At 35.8% G+C, this 21,299-nt stretch overlaps 3 protein-coding genes across 4 annotated transcripts; 1 reads left to right on the top strand and 2 right to left on the bottom strand.

The window, feature by feature from the left end:
• Positions 1-736: 736 nt before the first annotated feature.
• LOC141826568 (protein TOM THREE HOMOLOG 1-like) lies at positions 737-5,984 on the top strand. The gene is made up of 11 exons (XM_074713826.1): positions 737-889; positions 1,096-1,186; positions 1,264-1,316; positions 1,420-1,512; positions 1,597-1,668; positions 2,851-2,923; positions 3,008-3,053; positions 3,820-3,883; positions 3,958-4,011; positions 4,127-4,204; positions 5,761-5,984. Exons 1-11 carry the CDS (start codon positions 740-742, stop codon positions 5,851-5,853), a joined length of 867 nt encoding a protein of 288 aa, XP_074569927.1. The 5' UTR covers positions 737-739; the 3' UTR covers positions 5,854-5,984.
• Positions 5,985-6,847: 863 nt separating this feature from the next.
• Positions 6,848-9,786, bottom strand: LOC141828117 (DNA-directed RNA polymerase II subunit 4). Of its 2 annotated transcripts, XM_074715488.1 has the most exons (6): positions 9,545-9,782; positions 8,085-8,193; positions 7,895-7,972; positions 7,719-7,752; positions 7,578-7,646; positions 6,848-7,149 (listed from the first exon to the last, which is right to left on the bottom strand). In XM_074715488.1, the coding sequence occupies exons 1-6, from the start codon at positions 9,591-9,593 to the stop codon at positions 7,072-7,074; spliced, it is 417 nt and encodes a 138-aa protein (XP_074571589.1). In that variant the 5' UTR covers positions 9,594-9,782; the 3' UTR covers positions 6,848-7,071. The 2 variants fall into 2 exon arrangements, with proteins under 2 accessions (XP_074571589.1, XP_074571588.1); XM_074715487.1 differs by having other exon boundaries at positions 7,578-7,752; positions 9,545-9,786.
• Positions 9,787-10,263: 477 nt separating this feature from the next.
• On the bottom strand, positions 10,264-20,878 carry LOC141827450 (uncharacterized). Its single transcript, XM_074714698.1, has 8 exons — positions 19,721-20,878; positions 12,747-12,831; positions 12,033-12,129; positions 11,872-11,935; positions 11,715-11,771; positions 11,583-11,620; positions 11,421-11,502; positions 10,264-10,669 (listed from the first exon to the last, which is right to left on the bottom strand). The coding sequence occupies exons 1-8, from the start codon at positions 20,795-20,797 to the stop codon at positions 10,580-10,582; spliced, it is 1,590 nt and encodes a 529-aa protein (XP_074570799.1). The 5' UTR covers positions 20,798-20,878; the 3' UTR covers positions 10,264-10,579.
• Between the last annotated feature and the right edge of the window lie 421 nt (positions 20,879-21,299).

The raw sequence follows: 21,299 nt of genomic DNA on the forward strand, positions 1-21,299 counted from the left end.
GACGGCGATCGAACGTCGGCGGAACGCTCCGGCGGTCGCGCACGGGAGGTGGATTCCATCTTTACAAACGAATATATTTTTAATTAAAAATATTGTAGAGTAGTGGATTAAAATTACTTAAGTATTTTTAGCTAAAATTGCTCTTAAAATTTTAAAACTAGAGATGATAATAAAAATAGAAGAATAATGTTGGAGAAGAGTATTTTTTAGATATCGAACAACATTCTTTTGATATTTTTTAAAAATAAAATACAAATAATTTAATTTCTATTCTATGGTTTGTAATTAAAATTAGGATTGATTTAGTATGTAATTAGATAAATATATGCATACTAATATTTTTAGCAATTAATAATTTGATTAAATGTTAATTAAGTATTATCTTTATAGCATTTTCAAAACGTAACCAAACGATCGAGTGTTTTTTAAAAATAAAGTATTAATTAAGACAGTTCAGATTTTATTAGATGCAGAATCTGAAAAGATTAAATTTTTTAGATTTTAAATAATCGATTAATGTTATAAATTTTTAAAAAATATTGTATATTAAAATTAAATTTTTAAAGCACATTTTAACATTATCAAAATTTGAAAAGGCATTTTGAAAAAATATACAGTTTGAAAATTTCGTGTTATTCCTGCCCATCCTCTCTCTCTCTCTCTCTCCCTCTCTCACTCCTCTCTCTTTCTCGGTCGGCGAGGAGAACCTCGAATCGCCTGAGACTGTCGCCCTCGGAGGATGCGCCGGTTTATGGTGACTTCGGCGGCCTTTCTAGCGCTCCGGAGCGGCACCGGGTGGTGGGACGAGGTGAACGGCTCTGGCTTGTGGCAAGATCGGATCTTCCACACACTCGCCCTCCTCTACGGCCTCTTGTCCGTTGTCGCCCTCGTAATCCCCCTCCCTCCCTCCCTTTTGCTTCAACTGCATTTCTCGATCGTGCGCTCTTTCGTTTCGGCTTATCTGTCAAATGGATGCTATTTTGTTCTGATTTTGAATTCTGGTGTTTGCTGGACTGGGAAATTTGACTAATTTACAGTTGCGTGGAATTATTGTTGCATATCGTTGTGTTCATTCTCTAAGTTCCTTAATTGCAGATTCAATTGATTAGGATTGAATGTAGAGTGCCGGAGTTTGGTTGGACGACGCAGAAGGTCTTCTACTTTTTGAACTTCCTTGTCGACGGCGGTAAATAAGATGACTTTTCTAGTAATCTGCTTCTTGCATGTTCATGTTTGGCATTAGTTTTTACTTGCGATTTGCAGTTCGGTCACTGGTCTTTGTATTTCGTCGGGGTATTGAGAAAATAAGCCCTGAGGTGCCCTTCTAGGCTACTTTTCTGCTTCTTCTTCTTCTTCTTCTTCCTTTTTGATATATGCTTCGTCTTATTGAGTGCATGTATATACTTGTTGGGGTTTCAGATAATTCAGCATATTCTTCTGGACTTTCCTGGTCTTGCATTCTTTACTACGTATGCATTGCTGGTATTATTTTGGGCAGAAATCTACTATCAGGTTGGTATCACAATTATGATCCGTGATTGTTTAAAGAACTCAAACTGAGTCGTGTGCTTATTTCTTTTTTGGTGTTATTTTCAGGCACGTTCAGTATCTACTGATGAGCTTAGGCCTACATTCTATGCAATTAATGCAGTTGTGTATGTTACACAGGTAATTTTTCTTTGTAACATTAATATTGTGCTTATTTCTGTAGTTGAAAAAGGCTTATAGTGTTTTTGCAGTTTGACTGGTTAATAATTTATATCCTTGTATATACATGGTTCATATGCCTTTTTAGGTATTTTATCTCGTTCATAGTTCTAATCCTTGCAACATGAGTGGTCTTGGCTCTAGCCAGCGGATTTTGTTATTTCTCCATGGTTCTATGAGGTCACAGATAATCATACTATTAGTATGTGATTTCCATGGAAAGGTTTACTGCAAGTTCCAAATGGATTATGGTGTTTGATTCATGTTCATTGATGACTTCAGTTATCCCTTCTGATTCAATCCTCTTCTTTTGTTGCTTAGATATATCAGAGTACTAGTTAAAGTGAACTAATAAGCATAATCACTATTGTATTTCATCTTAGTTATTACCTCTAAGTTGTCACTCAAATGAAATTTAGGTAAATTAGGTATAGTGAGCATAAGGTTTGGACAATAAATGGACGATGAAGAGGTAGAAGAGTGTCATCTTTTGGAAGAAAAAAGAGAGGAAACTAGATGAATGTTTCATGCAGTTGCTGTGAATTACATCTGAAGTAATTATCTTCTGGACCTTATTGGATGGTTTGGTCGATTATGAACCTGGACTCTCAAAACTAGATGAATGTTTTGTGCATTTTGGCAGGGACTATGAGGAGATAGAAAGAACAATGAGGAACCAAAAGAAAGGCATCTCAAAACTCTTTTCTATACTATCCTAGTATCGTTATGACAACTAGCATTGTACTACCTCGCGTGTGTCTTCAAGTATGCTTATGACACTTGTAGTCTTCACTATTGGTCTTTCTCTGGTATCTATGCTTGAACTCAGTTATGCATTTGAGATGGTCAATAGACCTGTGTCTTCCTTGACATTTTTGTTTACTTGAAAATTGAAATACTAGATCAGATGGCTCTAGTATGATTTTTGTTTTTGTGACAAAAGTTTAGGCAGGGGAATGGGGAAAAAAGATTCACTCTAGCTCATATATGTTACTCTATTGTAATTACAATAGACTCAATATGGTCTAACTATTTTTTACACGATCTCACATTGGTAGGAGCTTCATGCATTGGGCTACCATTTTTTTACACTTGCCTTGACGATTTTTGAGAGTGGCATCTTATTTTTTCAATTGTTTGCAGATCTCACTTTGGCTGGTCTTGTGGTGGAAGCCAATCCAACCCATGACTATTGTCCCCCAAATGTTATTTGCAGGTTTGGTTCTTGGTACTATGTTACCTAATAACCCAATATACGTGAATGAAATATAATATGGGAAATATTTTTTGCTTCCAACAGGTGTCTCATTGTTTGCTGCCTTTGGTTTCCTTTTGTATGGTGGGAGGTATGTCAAATCTGCTAATGAACACGTTGTCACCTCATATTCACTTCAAATTCTTATGGTTTTTTCATTCTTTTATGATACTATGTTTTTAGTTTTAAGTTCACTAACGTCCTATTTCATAGCGGGTCTCTGTTATGGTTTATTTGTTTGCATAGTAAAGGAAAGATTATGGGAAAGCCTGTGCCCTCCCATCTTGCATGCCTGACATTCGTCACAATATCAGTTTTGGCCTGCATCCATCTCCGAGATTTTAAATACAGAAAACTATTAGCAGTCACACCAAAAAAAAAAACATTACAGGCATGTAAAATGTGAAGTAATGCTGCCAGTCAGAGAGAAGGAAACATGATGCCTCATTCTTGTGCCTTTTTTGAAATTTGATTTCTTGTATGATGGCTATTAGATGCAAGAGTGGGTTTTTCCAATTGATATCGATTCACTATTCTTACACAAACTCCTTGGTAGGGAATTTTGGAGAATTTGAGCTTAAGAGATCAAAAAGATTAATATGAGACCCTGCTAGTCGATGCTGGCTATGCAGCTAAGACTTGCTCAAAGGTTTTACTCATTTATCACCCCGCTTGTTATGGTGTTTCGCTCCTATGGTATTTTGGAACAAACCAGAAGTTTCTAGGATGAATAAACTTGTTACTATAATATTGTTGTTGCTATAATCTAGTTTTACCCTTTGTAATCATGAGAACTTCATTCCTCCTACAGCACTCATTTTGGTTTGCTTTATGAAGTTATATTATGTTATTATTAGGCTTTTCTTAATGTTGAAGCACTTCCCTGTGGAATCGAAAGGGCGTCAAAAGAAGTTGCAGGAGGTATATTATGGCCTATTATACTGTTCACTTTTGCATTCGTCACTGATAACCTTTTTTCTCCTTCACTTGTATAGATTGGCTATGTTACAGCTATATGTTTCCTCTGTTTTTTATTCAGATGTGTTATGGTAAGTATAGAGAGTCCAGAGGCACTCGGTCACTTACAACTTATGCTTTGCTTCATAACCTTTCTTGTGAGATAACTGACATATTAGTTTTACTTATTTGAACTCTAATTTTCAGATGTGCATCAGTGCTTTTGATAGAACTGCAGAATTTGATGTTCTCGACCACCCAATTCTGAACTTCGTCTACTACATGGTATTATCATATTCTGAATTTCATACACCCACTACCCTGCTTGGATGTATATATGATGATGATTGTCATAACATAGTAGTTGTATTTGTAGAAGTTAGTGGTACTATGGGAATGGATGTATTTTAATATGATATCAAGTTTTGTGTCTTCTAATTGAGAGATATGATCTTAAATAATAAAGAGCAACCCAGTGCACGAAACTCCTATCAATATGGAGTTCCGGAGAAGGATTGGACCATATTAGATCTATTGTATGTAGTCTTATCCTACATTGCAAAAGGTTGTATCTGCTACTCAAACCCATGGCCGCAAGGTCACACAGCAGCAATTTTACTGTTGCGTCAAGGCTCCTCTTACCTTTAATATTTAATTGACACTGCGATCAATGGAAGGATGAGATTGCCTACTCTAAATAGTTGATACAAACATTATTTGACAATTCATTAACACCGATGTCCATTTTGTTTATTAAAAATATCTTGTAGAACTGATATTTTCTATCTCTTCAATGTTTGGTAGGGGATAACTGTTGTGGTCGACCAAAATTATTTTGGTCAAATTCAAAGTTAATTGAGTTTAGGTAGTGAAACAAATAGAATGTGAATAAAAACACAACTCTGCTGGTGTTTTTCAGAGTGAGGTTTGATCCAGTTCCCCTGTTAGTTGAGTTTAGCTTGTAAAAGAAATAAAATACTAATAAAAACCAACACAGGATCATAGATTTATAAAGTTTGTAAAAAATAAAGTACATCAAATCTAGATAGAATTTGTACGAGTAAATATCAACATAAAAAAATTATATAGCAGATTTAAGAACTAGAAAAGTTTGTAAAAGAGAAAAAGTGGGCATATGTGATACCCTAATCTAGACTATCTAGTCATGTAAGTAGAGTTGTAGGCTAATAAAGGAATTATTGTTAATTTAGAATTAAGGATTTTGGGTCAATGCGTAGGCATAGTAAGTTCATAAACCATTTTTCTTATTTGGGTTGCTTGTGACATATGATAAGGCATTTGAAAAGGGTTGTCTGTGTATGCCTACGCCGGTATTGGATCTCACATGTTATCAATTCGGGTCGATTATGGAGACGTTTGCCTTAATTGGAGAATTTTGTGATACTAAGGGCCAGTTTTCTACAAAGAAAGGAAATAGATAGAGAAAAAAAAAAAGCAGGGAAAAATTTATAGGAAAAGAATTGTAAAACATTTGTTCTTGCAAAATTTTCTGTCAGCTTATTTTCTTTTTTATTTTTTTTCCCCTCGAAGCATGCCCTAAGTGAGGGAATTTGTGATGGTGCCCTAATTTTTTAAGCTCACATGAGTTTACAATGGGGGAGGCTTAAATGAATGAATTGCTATTCTGATTTCTTCTCATCTCAATCACTGAAAGAAACTACAGTCATTGTTCTTCTTTGGACCAGCAATCGTATAGTAATGAATATATCCATTTAATCTTACAAGATTCAGAGTTGATTCACCATTTTTTTTTCTTGTCAATAATTGACATTTATTTGAGCTATTTTTTTAATGATGTGCTACATTTCTGTCTCTTACAGTTTGTTGAGATCCTGCCTTCTTCCTCGGTACTTTTCATCTTGAGGAAGCTGCCGCCTAAACGTGAGATAACTCAGTACCACCCGATTCACTAATTGAAGCAGTAGCAGTTTTTCGGCTGATAACAGAGCATAAACCCTGTATCTGAAGTATCCAGAGACGAGTTTAGCGGAAAGTGGCAATCAGCTAGATTGTGGTATGGTTCAAAGAGTTTACGATTGCTTCATCAGGATTGAGAAATGCTTTGTTTCAAGGTCTGTGTATCAGTATTTAAACTCTCACGACTAAGTCAATCCAAGTGACTAATTCTTTGATACGCCAGCTTTTATATTGTTGATGTTCTGGGCGAAACTCAGTTAAAGTGTTTCATGTTCATTTGAAACTTGGTTCAACTGATCTAACTAGTTTGGATTGTGTAAGCTATTCATTCAATCATACTTCTTATGTTATGTTTTCATAGTATTTCCAACTGACCAATTCTGTGACACTCTCGCTTTTATATTGTTGATGTTCTGCGCGCAACTCGATTATAGTGTTTCTTGTTCATTCGAAACTCTGGTTCAATCGATATAGGCCAACTAGTTTGCATCCTGTAAGCTACTCTTTTGATCATATTGTTGATTTGTTTGTTGTTTTCTTGGTAAACTATGAACTAAGCGTGATATCAAATTTGTTCGATAAAAAAGATCATAAACGACAGAAGAAATAGAAGAAGAAAGGTTTGTTTGGAGGAGATACACTGATTGTTTGGCCTGTAGATTTATGTTTTGATTCCGACTACCATTCCTTCCAAATCTAACAGTCTGCTCTAGGCATTTGTTCTAAACTAACAATATGTTATCTTTAAAATTAGTTTGCAACAGAAGACATATTAGCATCCTAGATTTTGAATAATAATAATAACAAAAAAGAGTAATAGAATGTGTTTTTATTCCTAAAATTAAAATAATTATAATTTTCTAAAGTATAAGCTGATCTTAGAATTAAAGTGCACCACCACCAATGGGCAATGAGTGCGAGCTGATTTTAAAATCAACTTAATGTACGATTTTAAATTTTTTTTGAAATCTGTTATTTTGAACCTAGTCACAAATTCTGAAAGATGCAACTGGAAGGAGATCCAAATTTGAAGCAGATGTTGGAACAACAATTCCTACTATTACAATGCTTCCTCATGCCATTAGTATCCAAAGCATGTATTATTCCCTGTGATAGAATTAAGCAATTTGCACAACATATTAATTCTAAGAGCAAAGCCTCGACTATTTGTGTTGGTTCCAGCAGTCACACAATCCATCGTGTAAGCGCGCCCGCTATTCAAATTTCTTGATCAGCGAGAGATCGTGCAGCATTTTCTCAATCGCATCGTCTTCCAGCTTCCGACCTTTGCTCTGTGAATCATTAGCATTTCCAATGTGCAATCCATTAGTTGCAAAATAAAATCAACCTTGAAATGCAAGAACAAAGAGTGAAGTGAATCGAGATTTTATTCGGGGAAAGCACAGATGATAATGGACTGACTCTTCAGGGTTCAGATGTATGAATACCATCTATATCAAAAGATCATCCCCCTGAATGAATGTGTGATCTTATTTCATTGTTATACAAAATGCAACCACATTATTGAATAAAACATTTAGGACATCCATCGAATGGACAAGGCAGGCTCAGCAGAGAGCTACACAGAGCTTGACTATATTCAATCTCGTTCATTTATTTGTTCGAGCATATTCACTAAAAATCTTATCGAATTCGAGCCAAGCACGCAAATAACATGTCAAAAACTCTCCTTTAATGAGATAGTTCTAAAGAAATATACCTTGATAGATGGGACAATTGCAATAGCTTCTTCAACAGTATCAGGACAGAGATTTCCCAGTACACAAAGCTGCAAATGAACATTAATATGGTTAAATGTTACAAGATGCCCCTGGAATTTCAGACGGAAAAATGGCCATACCTCAAACTCAGCTAATTTGTATCTGCTTAGAACTCTATGAAATCAATTAAGGTTGAAACTTTTGAAACTTGTAGGAAGAAAATTAGGAATGAACACAAGAAAATACAGACCTAGATGCCCATACTGAATATATTGAACAAACGTTCTTTCATGCACAATGACGAAATTAAGGATACTCTCGTGCTTGCCTCACTGCATCTGTGTTCTTGTAGTGACTAAAGCGTTTGACATATTGCATTGATTTCTCAAATACCCTGAATCATAACAAGAATGCCAGTGAAGCTAAAGATAAGAAAGTGAATGTGAAAGTGTTGTCACAAGGCAAAAGAGACAACAACAAAATGATGAAAGTGAAGCAGCACTCACTGGGAGATCTGGTTTGTAGGATCAGCAGACATCTGCTGGAGTTGATCATATTTGTGATCGAGAATTCGAGCAACTTCACAATTCATCAGACATTTGGCCTTCAAAAACTCTGGAATTTTAAAGAAATCAACAATGACAGAAATAGTATAACTTCTTGTAACTAAAGAAATAACAATAATGTCAACCCAGTAAAAATTTAAGTTTGAAGTGACATGAAAATGAGCAGAAAACTTCAGCATGAAATACAAATTAAAGCTACGCTAACCAACGGTAGCCAGTTATGGTTGTACTGATTTTGTGAGAAAATAATTGATGGTCTATGACTCACAGAAAAATCCTGATGGTCACATGGTAAAAGTAAGAAAAATTTTCTCATTGTATCACATTATGGAAGCATAAGCATTGTGGTCAACTAGGTATGAACAAAAGATGATGAGAAAGTAAAAAATTTTAATAAACAAGTCTAATCATTCGCTATGAAGGGTTAACCAAGACTTCAGATCCATGTCATTTTTCAAAATTCTACAGAATATCCTCAAAATGTGAGCGGTTAGTACAAATCGTGACAATTGATATAACGTTAAGATAAAACATTTGCATAGTATTAAACAAAATGGCAAAAAAAGGATTAAAAGTGAATCTATGAATGGAAACAAAAAAGCAAACCCATGAAAATTTTATCTAGGATTGCTGATTTAGTTCAGTTCAGTTTAACCTGTATTTGCATAGTATTAAACATTTTATATAATGTTAACACTATAAAAATTTTATGTTTTTAGTTAAAGGTTCAAATGCATAATCATCTCTTATGTTTGTAATTAGAGCTTGATATACATACTCATTAGAACATTCAAAACTGTTTCATATTTAATTACAAGGGGAAAAAAACTATTTAATGTTTTAAGTTACATGCATGCAACTTAGCAAAATTTAACTAATTATTTCATCATTTCCTATTATTAATGATGAGAAATGCTCCAAACTTGTATCGAAATTCATTACATTTTGATATTTCAGGTCAAAATAATTTTGAAAAATAAAAACTGAAACTTAATCCAATAAAAATAGATTCATTAAACCACACTAAACAGTCAATAAGTAGAAAAACCAAAGCAAAGTTAACTAGGTCCAGTTTGCTTTTTCGAGTTCAACCAAACAATACACACCTTAACAAGGAGAATAAGAAAGGACGGGAAAAAGCAATTCAAAACCTAAGCAGTACTTGATCCATTTAGCCGAAGTCATATATCCATGAAAGAACAAATCAAATGAGCTTGTCACAAGAAAACATTGTTACGAATTACAGGGTTACAAGAAAACATTGTTACTAAATTACACGGTTACAGGAATCTTACCGGAACAGAGACTTTGTAAAAAAAAAAAATGGCCAAACAATTATAAAACAAAAGAGGAAAGGTAAGACATTCAATAGTAATTCCAAAAGAACGAAAATTACTCACCATCACCGATCTTTAATTCAGCAGCGTTCTCTTCCTCCTCCCCCGACATGACGAGGACGACGGAGACGTAGATGGAGACGATGGAGGCGCACGCGAGAGAGAGAACAAGCGAAAGGTAGAGACTCAGCGGAGGAGGCGAAAGGGACGCCGGCAAGAGATGGCCGACGATTTGGATCTGCAGAAATCCTTCCGCAGCTCAGCACCTCGAAAACCTAAAGAAGGAAGGAGGCCGTATTCATATTTATTTATTACTAAGCATATAATCATCGATAATTGCCCAAAACGCCTCCTTATGTTTACTATATATATATATATATAATTTGAGGAACATATAATGTAATTTTTAATAATTATTTAACATAAATATAGTTTAATATCAAATTGGAGTTAAACTCAACATTAAATTAAAATTTGTAGTCATCATTTAGAAATTTAAAAAAATTTATTTTTTTAAATATAAATTTTTTTTCGATTTTGATTTTAAATTTCATAAATTGATTAAATCAAAATATCAGATACTTGAATGGGACACAATTCAATAGATAAACCAATCTAATTCAACGACTTAATATCAATTGATCAACTTAGACTCATAAAAAAATAATAATTAATTTAATACCATACAATTAGTTACGAATATTGATTTTCATCCCAATGTTAAACCTCATTTTAGAATGCCACTAACTTTCAAAAATCATCAAAATGATAAGAGAATGAGATAATAAAAGATTTTAAAATGATGAAAAGTAATTTAACAATTTCAAGATCTTGAAGAATATCTTGAAAACAAGATAATCTAAAAACACTTAAACCTCAACTCCAACTTCTGTTCCCCACAAATTACAGTTCAGAACATGAATTAACAGAATGCCAGGCAAATCCCAAGAACATGATCTTTGGGTTAATTCAAATGACATGAGAAGGGAACACACTGCGTGAGAAAATATCACAAAAGCTTCTCATTACTAGTATCTATCTACTAGCATCCGCCATATATCGAATTGATACGATGTTGCTCTCGACCGAAGGAATGCTTTAAAGTGCAGAGATGAACCTTTGGATCTTTGCTTGAGCTCGTTCTTTCTCTTCGGGTCCATCAAGATCTCCGATGTTATCATGATACTCCTACAACATGTACAATTAGCATAGGAGGAAAACAATTATGCATTTTATCAGACATTTGACAGATCATGCGAGTCTTTATACAAATTTATTTGAATGAAAATAAACTCACATAATCATAAATGAATCAAGTATCAACCTTGTCGATCATGGTGGCACACTGGCGAAATCCTTGGTGTTGATATATTGACAACAAAAAGTCTAAAGTCCTTGATACTTGATAGAAAGACAGTTCTAACTTTAAAACTTTTTACAAAGAGAGACAAAAGAGAAGGCACAGCCACTTATGAACCGAACAAAGTGCCTCACTTTGACCTATAGTCCATTCCACTGCAACCCAGCTGTTTGACCTGAGACGACCATCGACCATCTTAGGTGAGCCTATCTAACCCTAGCTAACCTTGGCCAAACTACATCAACCTCGATGAAACCTAAAAAGCACTGGCTCACCTCGGCCGAACTACATCTGCCTGAGGGGAACTAAGTTAAGCTCAAGTCCGCTCTCACTAAACTAGACCTTGTATTCACCTGACTGCGATTCCAAATTGAGGTTCTAATTAAATCAGGATCATTAGCAGAATTCTATAATGTATTATAAAAAATATCATAACAACAGTCATAACTCCTGAAACTACAATGGAACTTGAAAAATCTATGTTGGCAGCTAATAGATATATTGAGAGATGTCAAAAAAGACAAGCAAGAGAACTACAGTTATCAAACCGAAGTCGAACATTTATAAGTGAATGCATACTTGAAGTATCTCTCCCACATCATTCTTTGTCAATCTATTTTGTTTTAGTAGTAGCTCAATCCTCTCCCTTATCCTGGGATGACTGTAATAAAAAATTAACCTCAAATGAAAAGACAAGCAGAGTCGATAAGTTAGGAAAAAATCTCTTTTAGTATGGCTTACTCAGATGACCAGAGATGCCCCAAAATTACAGCAATTAACTGCAAATATAGAAGGGACTCAGAAAGCGAATAAACTATAGTGAAGGAATGGGAAAGAATTACACATTGTAATCGTCTGCTATCTTGTGCATACTTGAAGAGTGTAAAGCCCAGCCTCCAGCTTTCGGTTGTAGAGCTCCTCTTCGTCAATCTATATATTGAGGACAAGGTTAGGCTTTGCAAGCATTTACTGGTCCCAGATTTGTCCACAACGGATATTGGAAGAATAGGGAATCAGGTTAGAAAGTGACCTCTAAATCATCCAATTCAAGTGCATCAAGCCTTTGAGTCTCTGATTTTACCCTGTCAGAGTATCTGCAAAATTTAAAGAGGTAAGAACCCACTAGCGAAGAAAAAATTGGACAGAAGCAATACACCAAGAAAATGAGAATCACAGAGTTCCTAACTTAACCTCATATAGAGTTCCATGAGTCGGTCTATCTTTTCAAACTCATTTTCTACAAATTTGCTCAATAATCGGTCCCTTCTTGAACCTCTCAAAATGCCACCTGTCAAGAGATGCAATATATAGCAAAAGGAATGTTAGTATGTTTAAAATATTAATAAAATTTAAGAAAAAGATGCATGTCAATTTATTAAGGCCCAATCAGGTTTCAAGTTCAAATTACTCAAATTTACATTGTAAACTGCAATCTGCCAAACCTAAAGGTACAGGAATCCGGAAGTTGGGATAACATGTAGTCTATTTCTCTATTAGCAGTATATAACCAAACAAAATCCAAGTTACAGTTTTTTTAAATAAAAAATGAATTATTTGTCCGTAGTGCCATCATTTACATTTAATCTTCCTAAAGTATGAAATGATTTTCTAGCATCTTTCCTTTTCTATAAAATATTTATGGTCAAAACCTCATTGTAACATCCAACTTCCATTAGAAGAGCACTTGTTTTTTATTTATTTTATTTTCGCCACAATGAAGGGCTTTTGTTTGTTGAAGAGCACTTACAACCCATGTTGATAGGGTAATAATCCAGTTTTGGCTAAAAAAAAAAAATCATGGACATGCCAAGTAAACTAATGTAAAATAAATTTATCCAACAGCACTAAGTGAGGCACAAAGAACATGATACAGATGCATTCTAGGCACTTGACTTGGTAACTTACCAAATAATGAAGCAATAAGTGAAACAATGCGCTCTTCCAACTCCTCCTGTGATCTATCTCTCTTATTTTTCTTCTTCAATGGAATCTGTATGGTATTTGGAATAACATAATTGTAAGAGCATACAAAACAAAGGTGTCACACCCGAGGGGTGTAATTCCCACACACCGGGAGGTGCCCCACTCAGTGGCAATATAACAAAAGAAATCTAGGGACCATCTAACAGGATAACTACAAAATTCATCAAATTTATATAAAACAAAAGGTTTCAAAAAGCATCAACTAATAAGCGGGTATGCAATCAAACCACCAAATAACATATGCAAAGCAAACACGTGTAGGGGGCAGAAGCATATGAAATGATACAAGTAACATCAATGATATTGACAATAATTCATAATAATGAGTAGGAATTTGTGTGTGTATATAAGTACCATATAATATATTCAATTAATCACATTAAATTAATCATCCTAAGAAATATGTGATTCCATTTAAACTTCTCTACATATTGACATCACACAAAATAAAACACAGCATATATGCTACGAGTCAGCCAATGCTACCAATTTTGTATGGCCACAAGGCAAACCAACAAGAAACATGTATGCAAAGTGATGGTTAATTTGTAATTCTGATTGTTTATTTTGTTGGAAACATTAGCTTATTGGCTTAAGCAATCCATAGAATATGATTCTGATTGTTTAATTTGTTAGAAATGATCCAACCAAATTGGTATTACTGACATGCAATGCATATTAGTCAATCAAAGCAATATATAGATATGGTTTAAGCAATCCATAGCATATGATTATGATTGTTTATTTTGTTAGAAATGATCCAATTAAATTGGTTTTGTTGACATGACTTGGATTTTAACAAGATGGAAATTGGTTTGCCCTACACGATTCTTATGTGGTCATAAGTGGATGTAACTTGGTGCTGACTGCTTCAGAAATAATGAATTTAAAGAAGAAAATAGAAAAACCAAAGGATAGACAAATCTTTTCTATATGCCAAGTTAACTACTATCACATAAACAAACAAGAAGCATATAACAAGCTCAAAGCAACATTAATAAGTTAAATGCTCCCTTCAAAACACGGAAACAACTAACTTAAAAGGCAATAGATCACCATGTTCTGAGGACAACATGATGAAATTCTATTAACTACAAGAGCCGTGCCGAGGTTTTGATCACGAACCAGAACGATACAGTTTTGATACCGTATCGTAACGTGTCGGTATGGTTTCGGTAATTTTAAAATATAAAATATATTAACTAAAATAAAACACATAATCTAAATATTTAAAAATAAAAATTATAATATTTTTTAAAAAAATAATAAGATAACTGTTGGTGCCCTGGTTAGTTTTGATGTGATCGACCAGGTTAAGTTAGGTCTTGTGTTTTGTTAATCCCTCTGCTAAGTGCGCAGGAGCTTAGGTACGGAGGAAGTCGAGCGTAAGACGTAGCGGACGAGAAGGGTTGCGCGGGGAAGTGAGCCGACGGGCTTGGTGCAATTCGAGGGACGCGAAAGCTGCGGAAGAGTACGCCGGTGGAACGAGAAGGACGTACGCGACGTCCAAGAGACGAGAAGCCGGGAGGAAGCACGCTCGAAGGGCGAAAGGCCGGAGTCGGGTTCGGGTGAGCCTAACTCCGGTTGGCCAGAAATCACCCAACCGACGATTCAACAAAAAGTCAACAAAAGTCAAACTATTGACTTTGACCGTTGACTTTGACCGCTGAATTTGACCAGCGAAAAGACTAAAACTTGGACGTGACTTTTGAAGAAAAAAAAGAGAAAAGATAATTAAGTTTTTATCTTTTATTATACAAAGATAAATACTTAATTATTACTAAGGATAATTCTTTTTATCTTTTATTAAAGATAAAGTTTATCCTTATTTAATCAACGGCTACAAATCAAGCTTATCAAAGACCAACGATGAAGATCTCATCTACAGATCAATGGTTAAGAGCAAAACCTATCTACGATCTACGATTAGGATTTGTTTTCTTAACCTATAAATAGACTTAGAGTTTTAGAGTTAGATCATCAATTGCTTTGTATTCTTTCTTCTAGCTAAGTCTCTGTGCTACAACTGTAAAGGCTTCTCCGCCTAAAGGAGTTCTGAGTGAGCATTAATCGCCTTGGAAGCAACGATCCAGTTGCAACCAAGTTTTTTATTAAAGAGACGAGTGCTAAATTCATTAACCGTCTATTCACCCCCTCTAGCCGGTCCAACCTGATCCAACAAGTGGTATCAGAGCCGAGACGCCGCAGAAAGGACTAACCGCCAACTGCAGCACCGCCGACAAAATGGTCGGACCCGTTATCTATCCGCCTAAATTTGAGGGGGAGTTCGTCGATTGGAAGCGCAAGATGGAGGTATTCTTTTCAACTGATTTTGAATTAGATTTTATAATGGAAACTGGTTTTGCAGTCCCCGAAAATAAAGAAAAGATTAACTGGACCAAGAAAGAGAAAGATGACTACGTGGCCAATGGAAGAGCCGTATTCCATTTGCTTTCTGTGCTCCCCGCGCAAGAGGTCAACCGAATTGGCACGTTCAAATCCGCGAAAGAACTCTGGGAAAAATTCCTAGAGTTACACGAAGGGACTTCGGAGGCCAAGCTCGCCAAAAGGGACCTTCTTCGGAACCAGCTAACTAATCTCCGAATGGAAGAAGGCGAAACAGTAGCGCATCTGCACTCAAAGATCAAAGGTTTGATAACTGAACTGACGAATCTCGGGGAAAAGGTAAGTAACCGAGATTCGCTGAGGTACGCGCTCAATTCATTTCCAAGAAATTTCGATTGGTCGTCTTTTGTTGATTCTTTCTTTATTGCTAAAGATCTTCGAGACAACTTCGCTCGAGAGTTTATTTTCAACATTTGAACTTCACGAATCAAGAATTGCAGGAAGTCGAAAGGCGAACAGTGTAGCCTTGAATGCGAAGACAACGGAATCAGAACCGACATCCTCAGATGATGAAGAAGAAGGAGAAAAAGGATATCTGGTAAGAAAATTTAAGAAATTTGTTAAATCTAATCAGTTTTCAAAATTTCAGGAAAAGAAAAGACGGACAGTCAAGTGCTACAATTGTTATGAAGAAGGTCACATTAAAGACAACTGTCCTAAATTGAAGAACAAGAAGAAGGAGAATCAGCGAAAAAAGAAAGCGCTAAAAGCAACGTGGGACGACACGTCTTCCGACGAGTCAGAAATTAAGGAGTATGCCGGACTTGCTCTGATGGCAAGTCATCAAGAAGAAGACGAAGAAGAGAGTTCTTCAGAAATGAGCATCTATGAAAGGGGAGAATCATCTGATGAAAGCAGCAGCGATGAGGAACCACTAAACAGCAGCTACGATGAAATGGTAAGTGAGGTATGTAAATTACCTTCTGACAGATTATTTTCCGCTATAAAATCGCTATGTAGTAGTTTATGTAAAAATAGAAGAAAAATGCTAAATCTGAAAAAGGAATTAGCAATATCATGTCCACTAAATATGTTTGATCATTTAAAAATTAAAAATGAAAATTTAGAAAACTTAGTCGCAAAACTAGAATTCGATATTACATGCCTGCGACACAAAAAGGATTCTTATTCTCAAGGTCTAAATTGGTATGTGAAAAACCATAAGGGTCAACTTAGAAAAATTTCTAAAAATTATGTACCGCCAAAATTTTTAGTTAATCCGGTAGATAGGAACTTATTTTGGATTCCTAAATCTATCTTAAACTAATTATGTTTATGTTACTATTTTTCCTTAATGCACAGATATAACAGCTATACATTTGATATCTTTTCAAAAAAAAATTTTTTTATTTTTTTCATGATTTTTCATTTGAAATTAAATTTTCAAATTTTAAAAATGTAAAAGTAATTTATTTTCTCAAGTTTAATTTTTTTAAAATGTAAAATTTTGAGATTTTGATTAACTATGAATTTTTTTAATGAAATCTAATTTTTAATTTTAACAAATTGAAATATATATATATATATATTTTAATCAGATCCAATTTTTCTAGATTTGTACATCAGATGTTTACTTTGTCAGAATTTTTTCCGAATTTGTTAAGTACATTTTGAATTTCTAAAAATTAAATATCAAAATTTCATAATTTGATACTTTTGGGTTTTCTTTAAGACACAGAAAATTTGTTTAATTCTAAAAATTTTCTATTATTCTTAAAAAAGTTTGCTCAATTTTTACAAAACTTTTCAAAATTTTTCTGTTAATAACATTATTTTTTAAAGATTTTAAACTTGGAAAATTCTTGAAAATGTTATTTTTGAAAAATAATTTTTTTTGCTATTTTAACACTTAGGAAATTTTTTTTATCTTTTCTGTTACTTTATCTCAGTTACTCAAAGTTAATCTTTCCTTCCCTAATATTTAATCCCCGATTTTTTGCTGTGATCAAAGGGGGAGAATAGGCTGAAGTTCAGGGGGAGATTATAGTTTTAACATGAAACATTTTTTTTGCTTAACCTGTTTATTTTGTTTTTCTTATTTTTGGTTTAACCCTAACTGAATCTGGGTTGATGCACATCAAAAAGGGGGAGATTGTTGGTGCCCTGGTTAGTTTTGATGTGATCGACCAGGTTAAGTTAGGTCTTGTGTTTTGTTAATCCCTCTGCTAAGTGCGCAGGAGCTTAGGTACGGAGGAAGTCGAGCGTAAGACGTAGCGGACGAGAAAGGTTGCGCGGGGAAGTGAGCCGACGGGCTTGGTGCAATTCGAGGGACGCGAAAGCTGCGGAAGAGTACGCCGGTGGAACGAGAAGGACGTACGCGACGTCCAAGAGACGAGAAGCCGGGAGGAAGCACGCTCGAAGGGCGAAAGGCCGGAGTCGGGTTCGGGTGAGCCTAACTCCGGTTGGCCAGAAATCACCCAACCGACGATTCAACAAAAAGTCAACAAAAGTTAAACTATTGACTTTGACCGTTGACTTTGACCGCTGAATTTGACCAGCAAAAAGACTAAAACTTGGACGTGACTTTTGAAGAAAAAAAAGAGAAAAGATAATTAAGTTTTTATCTTTTATTATACAAAGATAAATACTTAATTATTACTAAGGATAATTCTTTTTATCTTTTATTAAAGATAAAGTTTATCCTTATTTAATCAACGGCTACAAATCAAGCTTATCAAAGACCAACGATGAAGATCTCATCTACAGATCAATGGTTAAGAGCAAAAACCTATCTACGATCTACGATTAGGATTTGTTTTCTTAATCTATAAATAGACTTAGAGTTTTAGAGTTAGATCATCAATTGTTTTGTATTCTTTCTTCTAGCTAAGTCTCTGTGCTACAACTGTAAAGGCTTCTCCGCCTAAAGGAGTTCTGAGTGAGCATTAATCGCCTTGGAAGCAACGATCCAGTTGCAACCAAGTTTTTTATTAAAGAGACGAGTGCTAAATTCATTAACCGTCTATTCACCCCCTCTAGCCGGTCCAACCTGATCCAACAATAACTTTACTTGACTTTAATTAAACATATTTAAATTATCTCCAAACTATACCTGGGAGTTGATTATTAAAACCCTTAAGTTCAAAAAAAATCAACAGGCGGCAACCACAACTGGGTACACGCGACGGAGGCGTGTGCGGCCCGCGCGACGCCTCCGAAGACGTCGCCAGATCCGAGTGACACCTCTAGACAGTATCCCGACCGGAACGCCGGTGCTGGTGTCAGTCCGCTAGCGGAATGAAATTTTTCGCCGATATCGAGTGATACGGCTTGAGATTTCAATCCTTGCTCTTGACCAACTACTTCACATAGATTCCTCTTCCAGTAACTTTAACTATGTAATCTGACATCTACTATTTCAATCCTAAACAAAAGTAGGTTTTGCTTGTATCATATGAGCTGAAGTAACATGCGCTGCACAATAACGATCCAAACAATTGCCAACAAAATTCTCAATCATGTCTATACTATGGGGGATCTTTTATCAACTAAAGAAAACTCTTTATACAGGATTACACTACATGGTACTTGTCAAAAGGTTATTGCTCAATTTGAGAATTCCAGTAACATATATTCTTAGATAACAACCATTGGTAAAGTACTTCTAAAAGTCTATTAACAGTCATCACATCAAACCGTGTTACTTACAACTTTTGGGAACAACTACAGGAACTCATACTTCAATTAGGCTCTCTGCAAGGTTCTACCAATATGCAATTCAATTAAATCATGTTTTATTACATTGGCTATATATTCTTTCATCTCCCTCTTCTAAATGTAGAATCTATTTGTTGCCATTTAACACATCCATCTCAACATTTTTTTTTCTCTTAGTTTATCATATAATGGAGCTACACCTAATTGCCTTCATCTTTTGCATTCTTATTATATCCTTTCTAATGACCCATGCATCCATTTTAGCATTCACATCTCTACTACTATATTTGGTGTTTAAAAGCCCACTTACTCATTAGAAGGCTACTAAGAGTAATAAAAAGTAAAGACAAAACGCATGTGTTTCCAGATAATTGTTTTCATATGTACCACTTCAAAATTTGCTTTAGCATACATATCCTACCAATTGTAAAAAATTGCAGAAGGCCGTTGAACTAAATATTGACTAGTTAGTTGTAAGCACAAACTCCAAGTAACATATATTTGTGCCAATACAATTCATGAGGAAAAAATATCTTAGGTTTTTTATATAATTATAGTGATCAATAAGTACTGGTGTGAGTTTATTAGATGGACGATTATAACATTAAAATTAAGATCAATGAAGATCAAAACAGATGAAGTTCATATTAATACAATAATAGATTAGGTAAATAAATTAAAGTTTAATTCTTCTGATTGCAAATATGTAATGTTCCATCTTGCATATGATAAATATGTATTAAAAAAAGGAGCTAAAAAAGAGCTACAACCAGAGCTAAGATGCACAAGGAACATTGACGTGACGCAAGGAAACAAAGGAGAATGGCACTTGCCTTACCCATGAATGCAGCAAAAGCTGTCTTCAATCCCAGCACGTCCACAAACCGCTCACATGCAGGAGAATATTTTGTCATTGCAAAATCAAGTGCTCTGATTGCCGACCCATAGGCAGACTTCTTCTGCTTCATGATAATGATCATAAGCTCCACTCCTTCCGACTTCAAAAACCTCTCTTTGTTCTCCATTGGCATGAGAAGACAGCACAAGCAGTCGAAGAGGTTCTCAAGCATCTCCTCTTCATCCTCAGTGTTTGGATCCCGCGACTTGTACACCGCCACCGCCTGCAGAACCGCATCAACTCCATTTATCTGGCCGAGCCGCTTCTGATTCGCAGGGTTATTCTGCAGCAGGATTGCCAGAATCTCCGATGCGTACTGCTTGTTTGCATCAAATTCACGCACCTTTATCCTGCCAAGAAGCCACCGAAGCAGCTTGGTCCGCTCACAAACAAGCTCAGCAACAGCAGGCTTGACCTCGATGAGGTTCTCGATTGTGGAAAGGGTACTATGAATGGCAGCCGCCTCATCGGGGTCGGCCTCGGAGAGACGGCCAAGGTTCTGAACGAGGAGCTCGAGGGCATTGTTCTCAAGGAGGGCGTCCACCAGGGCACGAACAGGCTCCTCATTGTCGTCGTCATCTCCGATGACATCTTCATCAGTGAGGTCCATGAGGAGGGAAACCACGTCGACGGCGATATCAGGGTTGTCGTGGCCGAGCAAGCCAACAAGGGAGGGGACGGTGTTAAGGGCGAGGAGCTCCGGGTAGAGCTCAGGGGCGCCAGCAAGAACCCGGAGGCGCTCGATCTCCTCATGGAGCTCGACCTCCGAGTCGGCGAACTTCTCGGGCTGGTCCGGGTACTTCATGCGAGCCTCGAGGTTGTCTCTGAGCCGTCGCTCGAAGGCGAGGACCAGCTTCTTGATCGCGCGCACGTCAAGCACCTCCACCCCACCGTTCTGGGCCGACTTCTCCACCGCCTCCAGGAGAGAAAGGTCGACGCCTTCTCCGTTGAAGGAAGCGATCGAGGACGAATCGCTCCGCATCCGCTTGGCAGGCTGGTGGTCGTCCTCCATGGAGAAGGCGACGATAAACCCTAACCCTAAAGTTGCCGGGAAGAGTTTGACGGCAGATCGACTCGGAGTGAAGAGCGTGGCTGTGACTCTTGATCGCAGAGGGCAGGTGCAAAAGCGGATGGCAAATTTGCAATTACCTATCAAATCAAACTCGGTCCATAATGTGGCCCAATAATATTCCATATTGAGGCCCAAAATCTATGTTAGGCCCAATAAAGGTCCGAATTTATTATATGATCAGTTTTTAATCATTTAGATAATTTTTTAAAAAATAATAGACTGTAATTAATTTTACAATCTATGTGGTGGGGAAAATCATCGAAAATTAAACTAAAAGTGTTTCATTTTCTAAAATAAATTAAATTAAATTATGTAGCACATAAGAAATAATTATTGATATAAACGTTTAAATAATTAACTTTCAAAAATTTTTGGGGGTGGTATTATTAAAGTACTAAAATATTAAAAGAAAGTATTTTCAATAAATTATAAATACTTTGGA

This window comes from Curcuma longa, chromosome 4 (assembly GCF_044706935.1).
Source record: "Curcuma longa cultivar G26 ecotype Majalengka, Jawa Barat chromosome 4, ITB_CL_G26_1.1, whole genome shotgun sequence".
In the NCBI taxonomy this organism is placed as follows: Eukaryota; Viridiplantae; Streptophyta; class Magnoliopsida; order Zingiberales; family Zingiberaceae; genus Curcuma; species Curcuma longa.

What these genes read in the sequence shown, in the direction of transcription:
- LOC141826568 (XM_074713826.1), top strand. Translation starts at nt 740, where the DNA reads ATGCGCCGGTTTATGGTGACTTCGGCGGCCTTTCTAGCGCTCCGGAGC. An exon ending in GTCAAAAGAAGTTGCAGGAG is followed by an intron (nt 3,884 to 3,957) that starts GTATATTATGGC and finishes TCACTTGTATAG; the next exon opens with ATTGGCTATGTTACAGCTAT. An exon ending in TGAACTTCGTCTACTACATG is followed by an intron (nt 4,205 to 5,760) that starts GTATTATCATAT and finishes TGTCTCTTACAG; the next exon opens with TTTGTTGAGATCCTGCCTTC.
- LOC141828117 (XM_074715487.1), bottom strand. Translation starts at nt 9,593, where the DNA reads ATGTCGGGGGAGGAGGAAGAGAACGCTGCTGAATTAAAGATCGGTGAT. An exon ending in TGAATTAAAGATCGGTGATG is followed by an intron (nt 8,194 to 9,544) that starts GTGAGTAATTTT and finishes TTAAAATTCCAG; the next exon opens with AGTTTTTGAAGGCCAAATGT. An exon ending in CAATTGTCCCATCTATCAAG is followed by an intron (nt 7,150 to 7,577) that starts GTATATTTCTTT and finishes AATGATTCACAG; the next exon opens with AGCAAAGGTCGGAAGCTGGA.
- LOC141827450 (XM_074714698.1), bottom strand. Translation starts at nt 20,797, where the DNA reads ATGGAGGACGACCACCAGCCTGCCAAGCGGATGCGGAGCGATTCGTCC. An exon ending in TTGAATTGGATGATTTAGAG is followed by an intron (nt 11,772 to 11,871) that starts GTCACTTTCTAA and finishes CTCAATATATAG; the next exon opens with ATTGACGAAGAGGAGCTCTA. An exon ending in GGGCATCTCTGGTCATCTGA is followed by an intron (nt 11,503 to 11,582) that starts GTAAGCCATACT and finishes TTTTTATTACAG; the next exon opens with TCATCCCAGGATAAGGGAGA.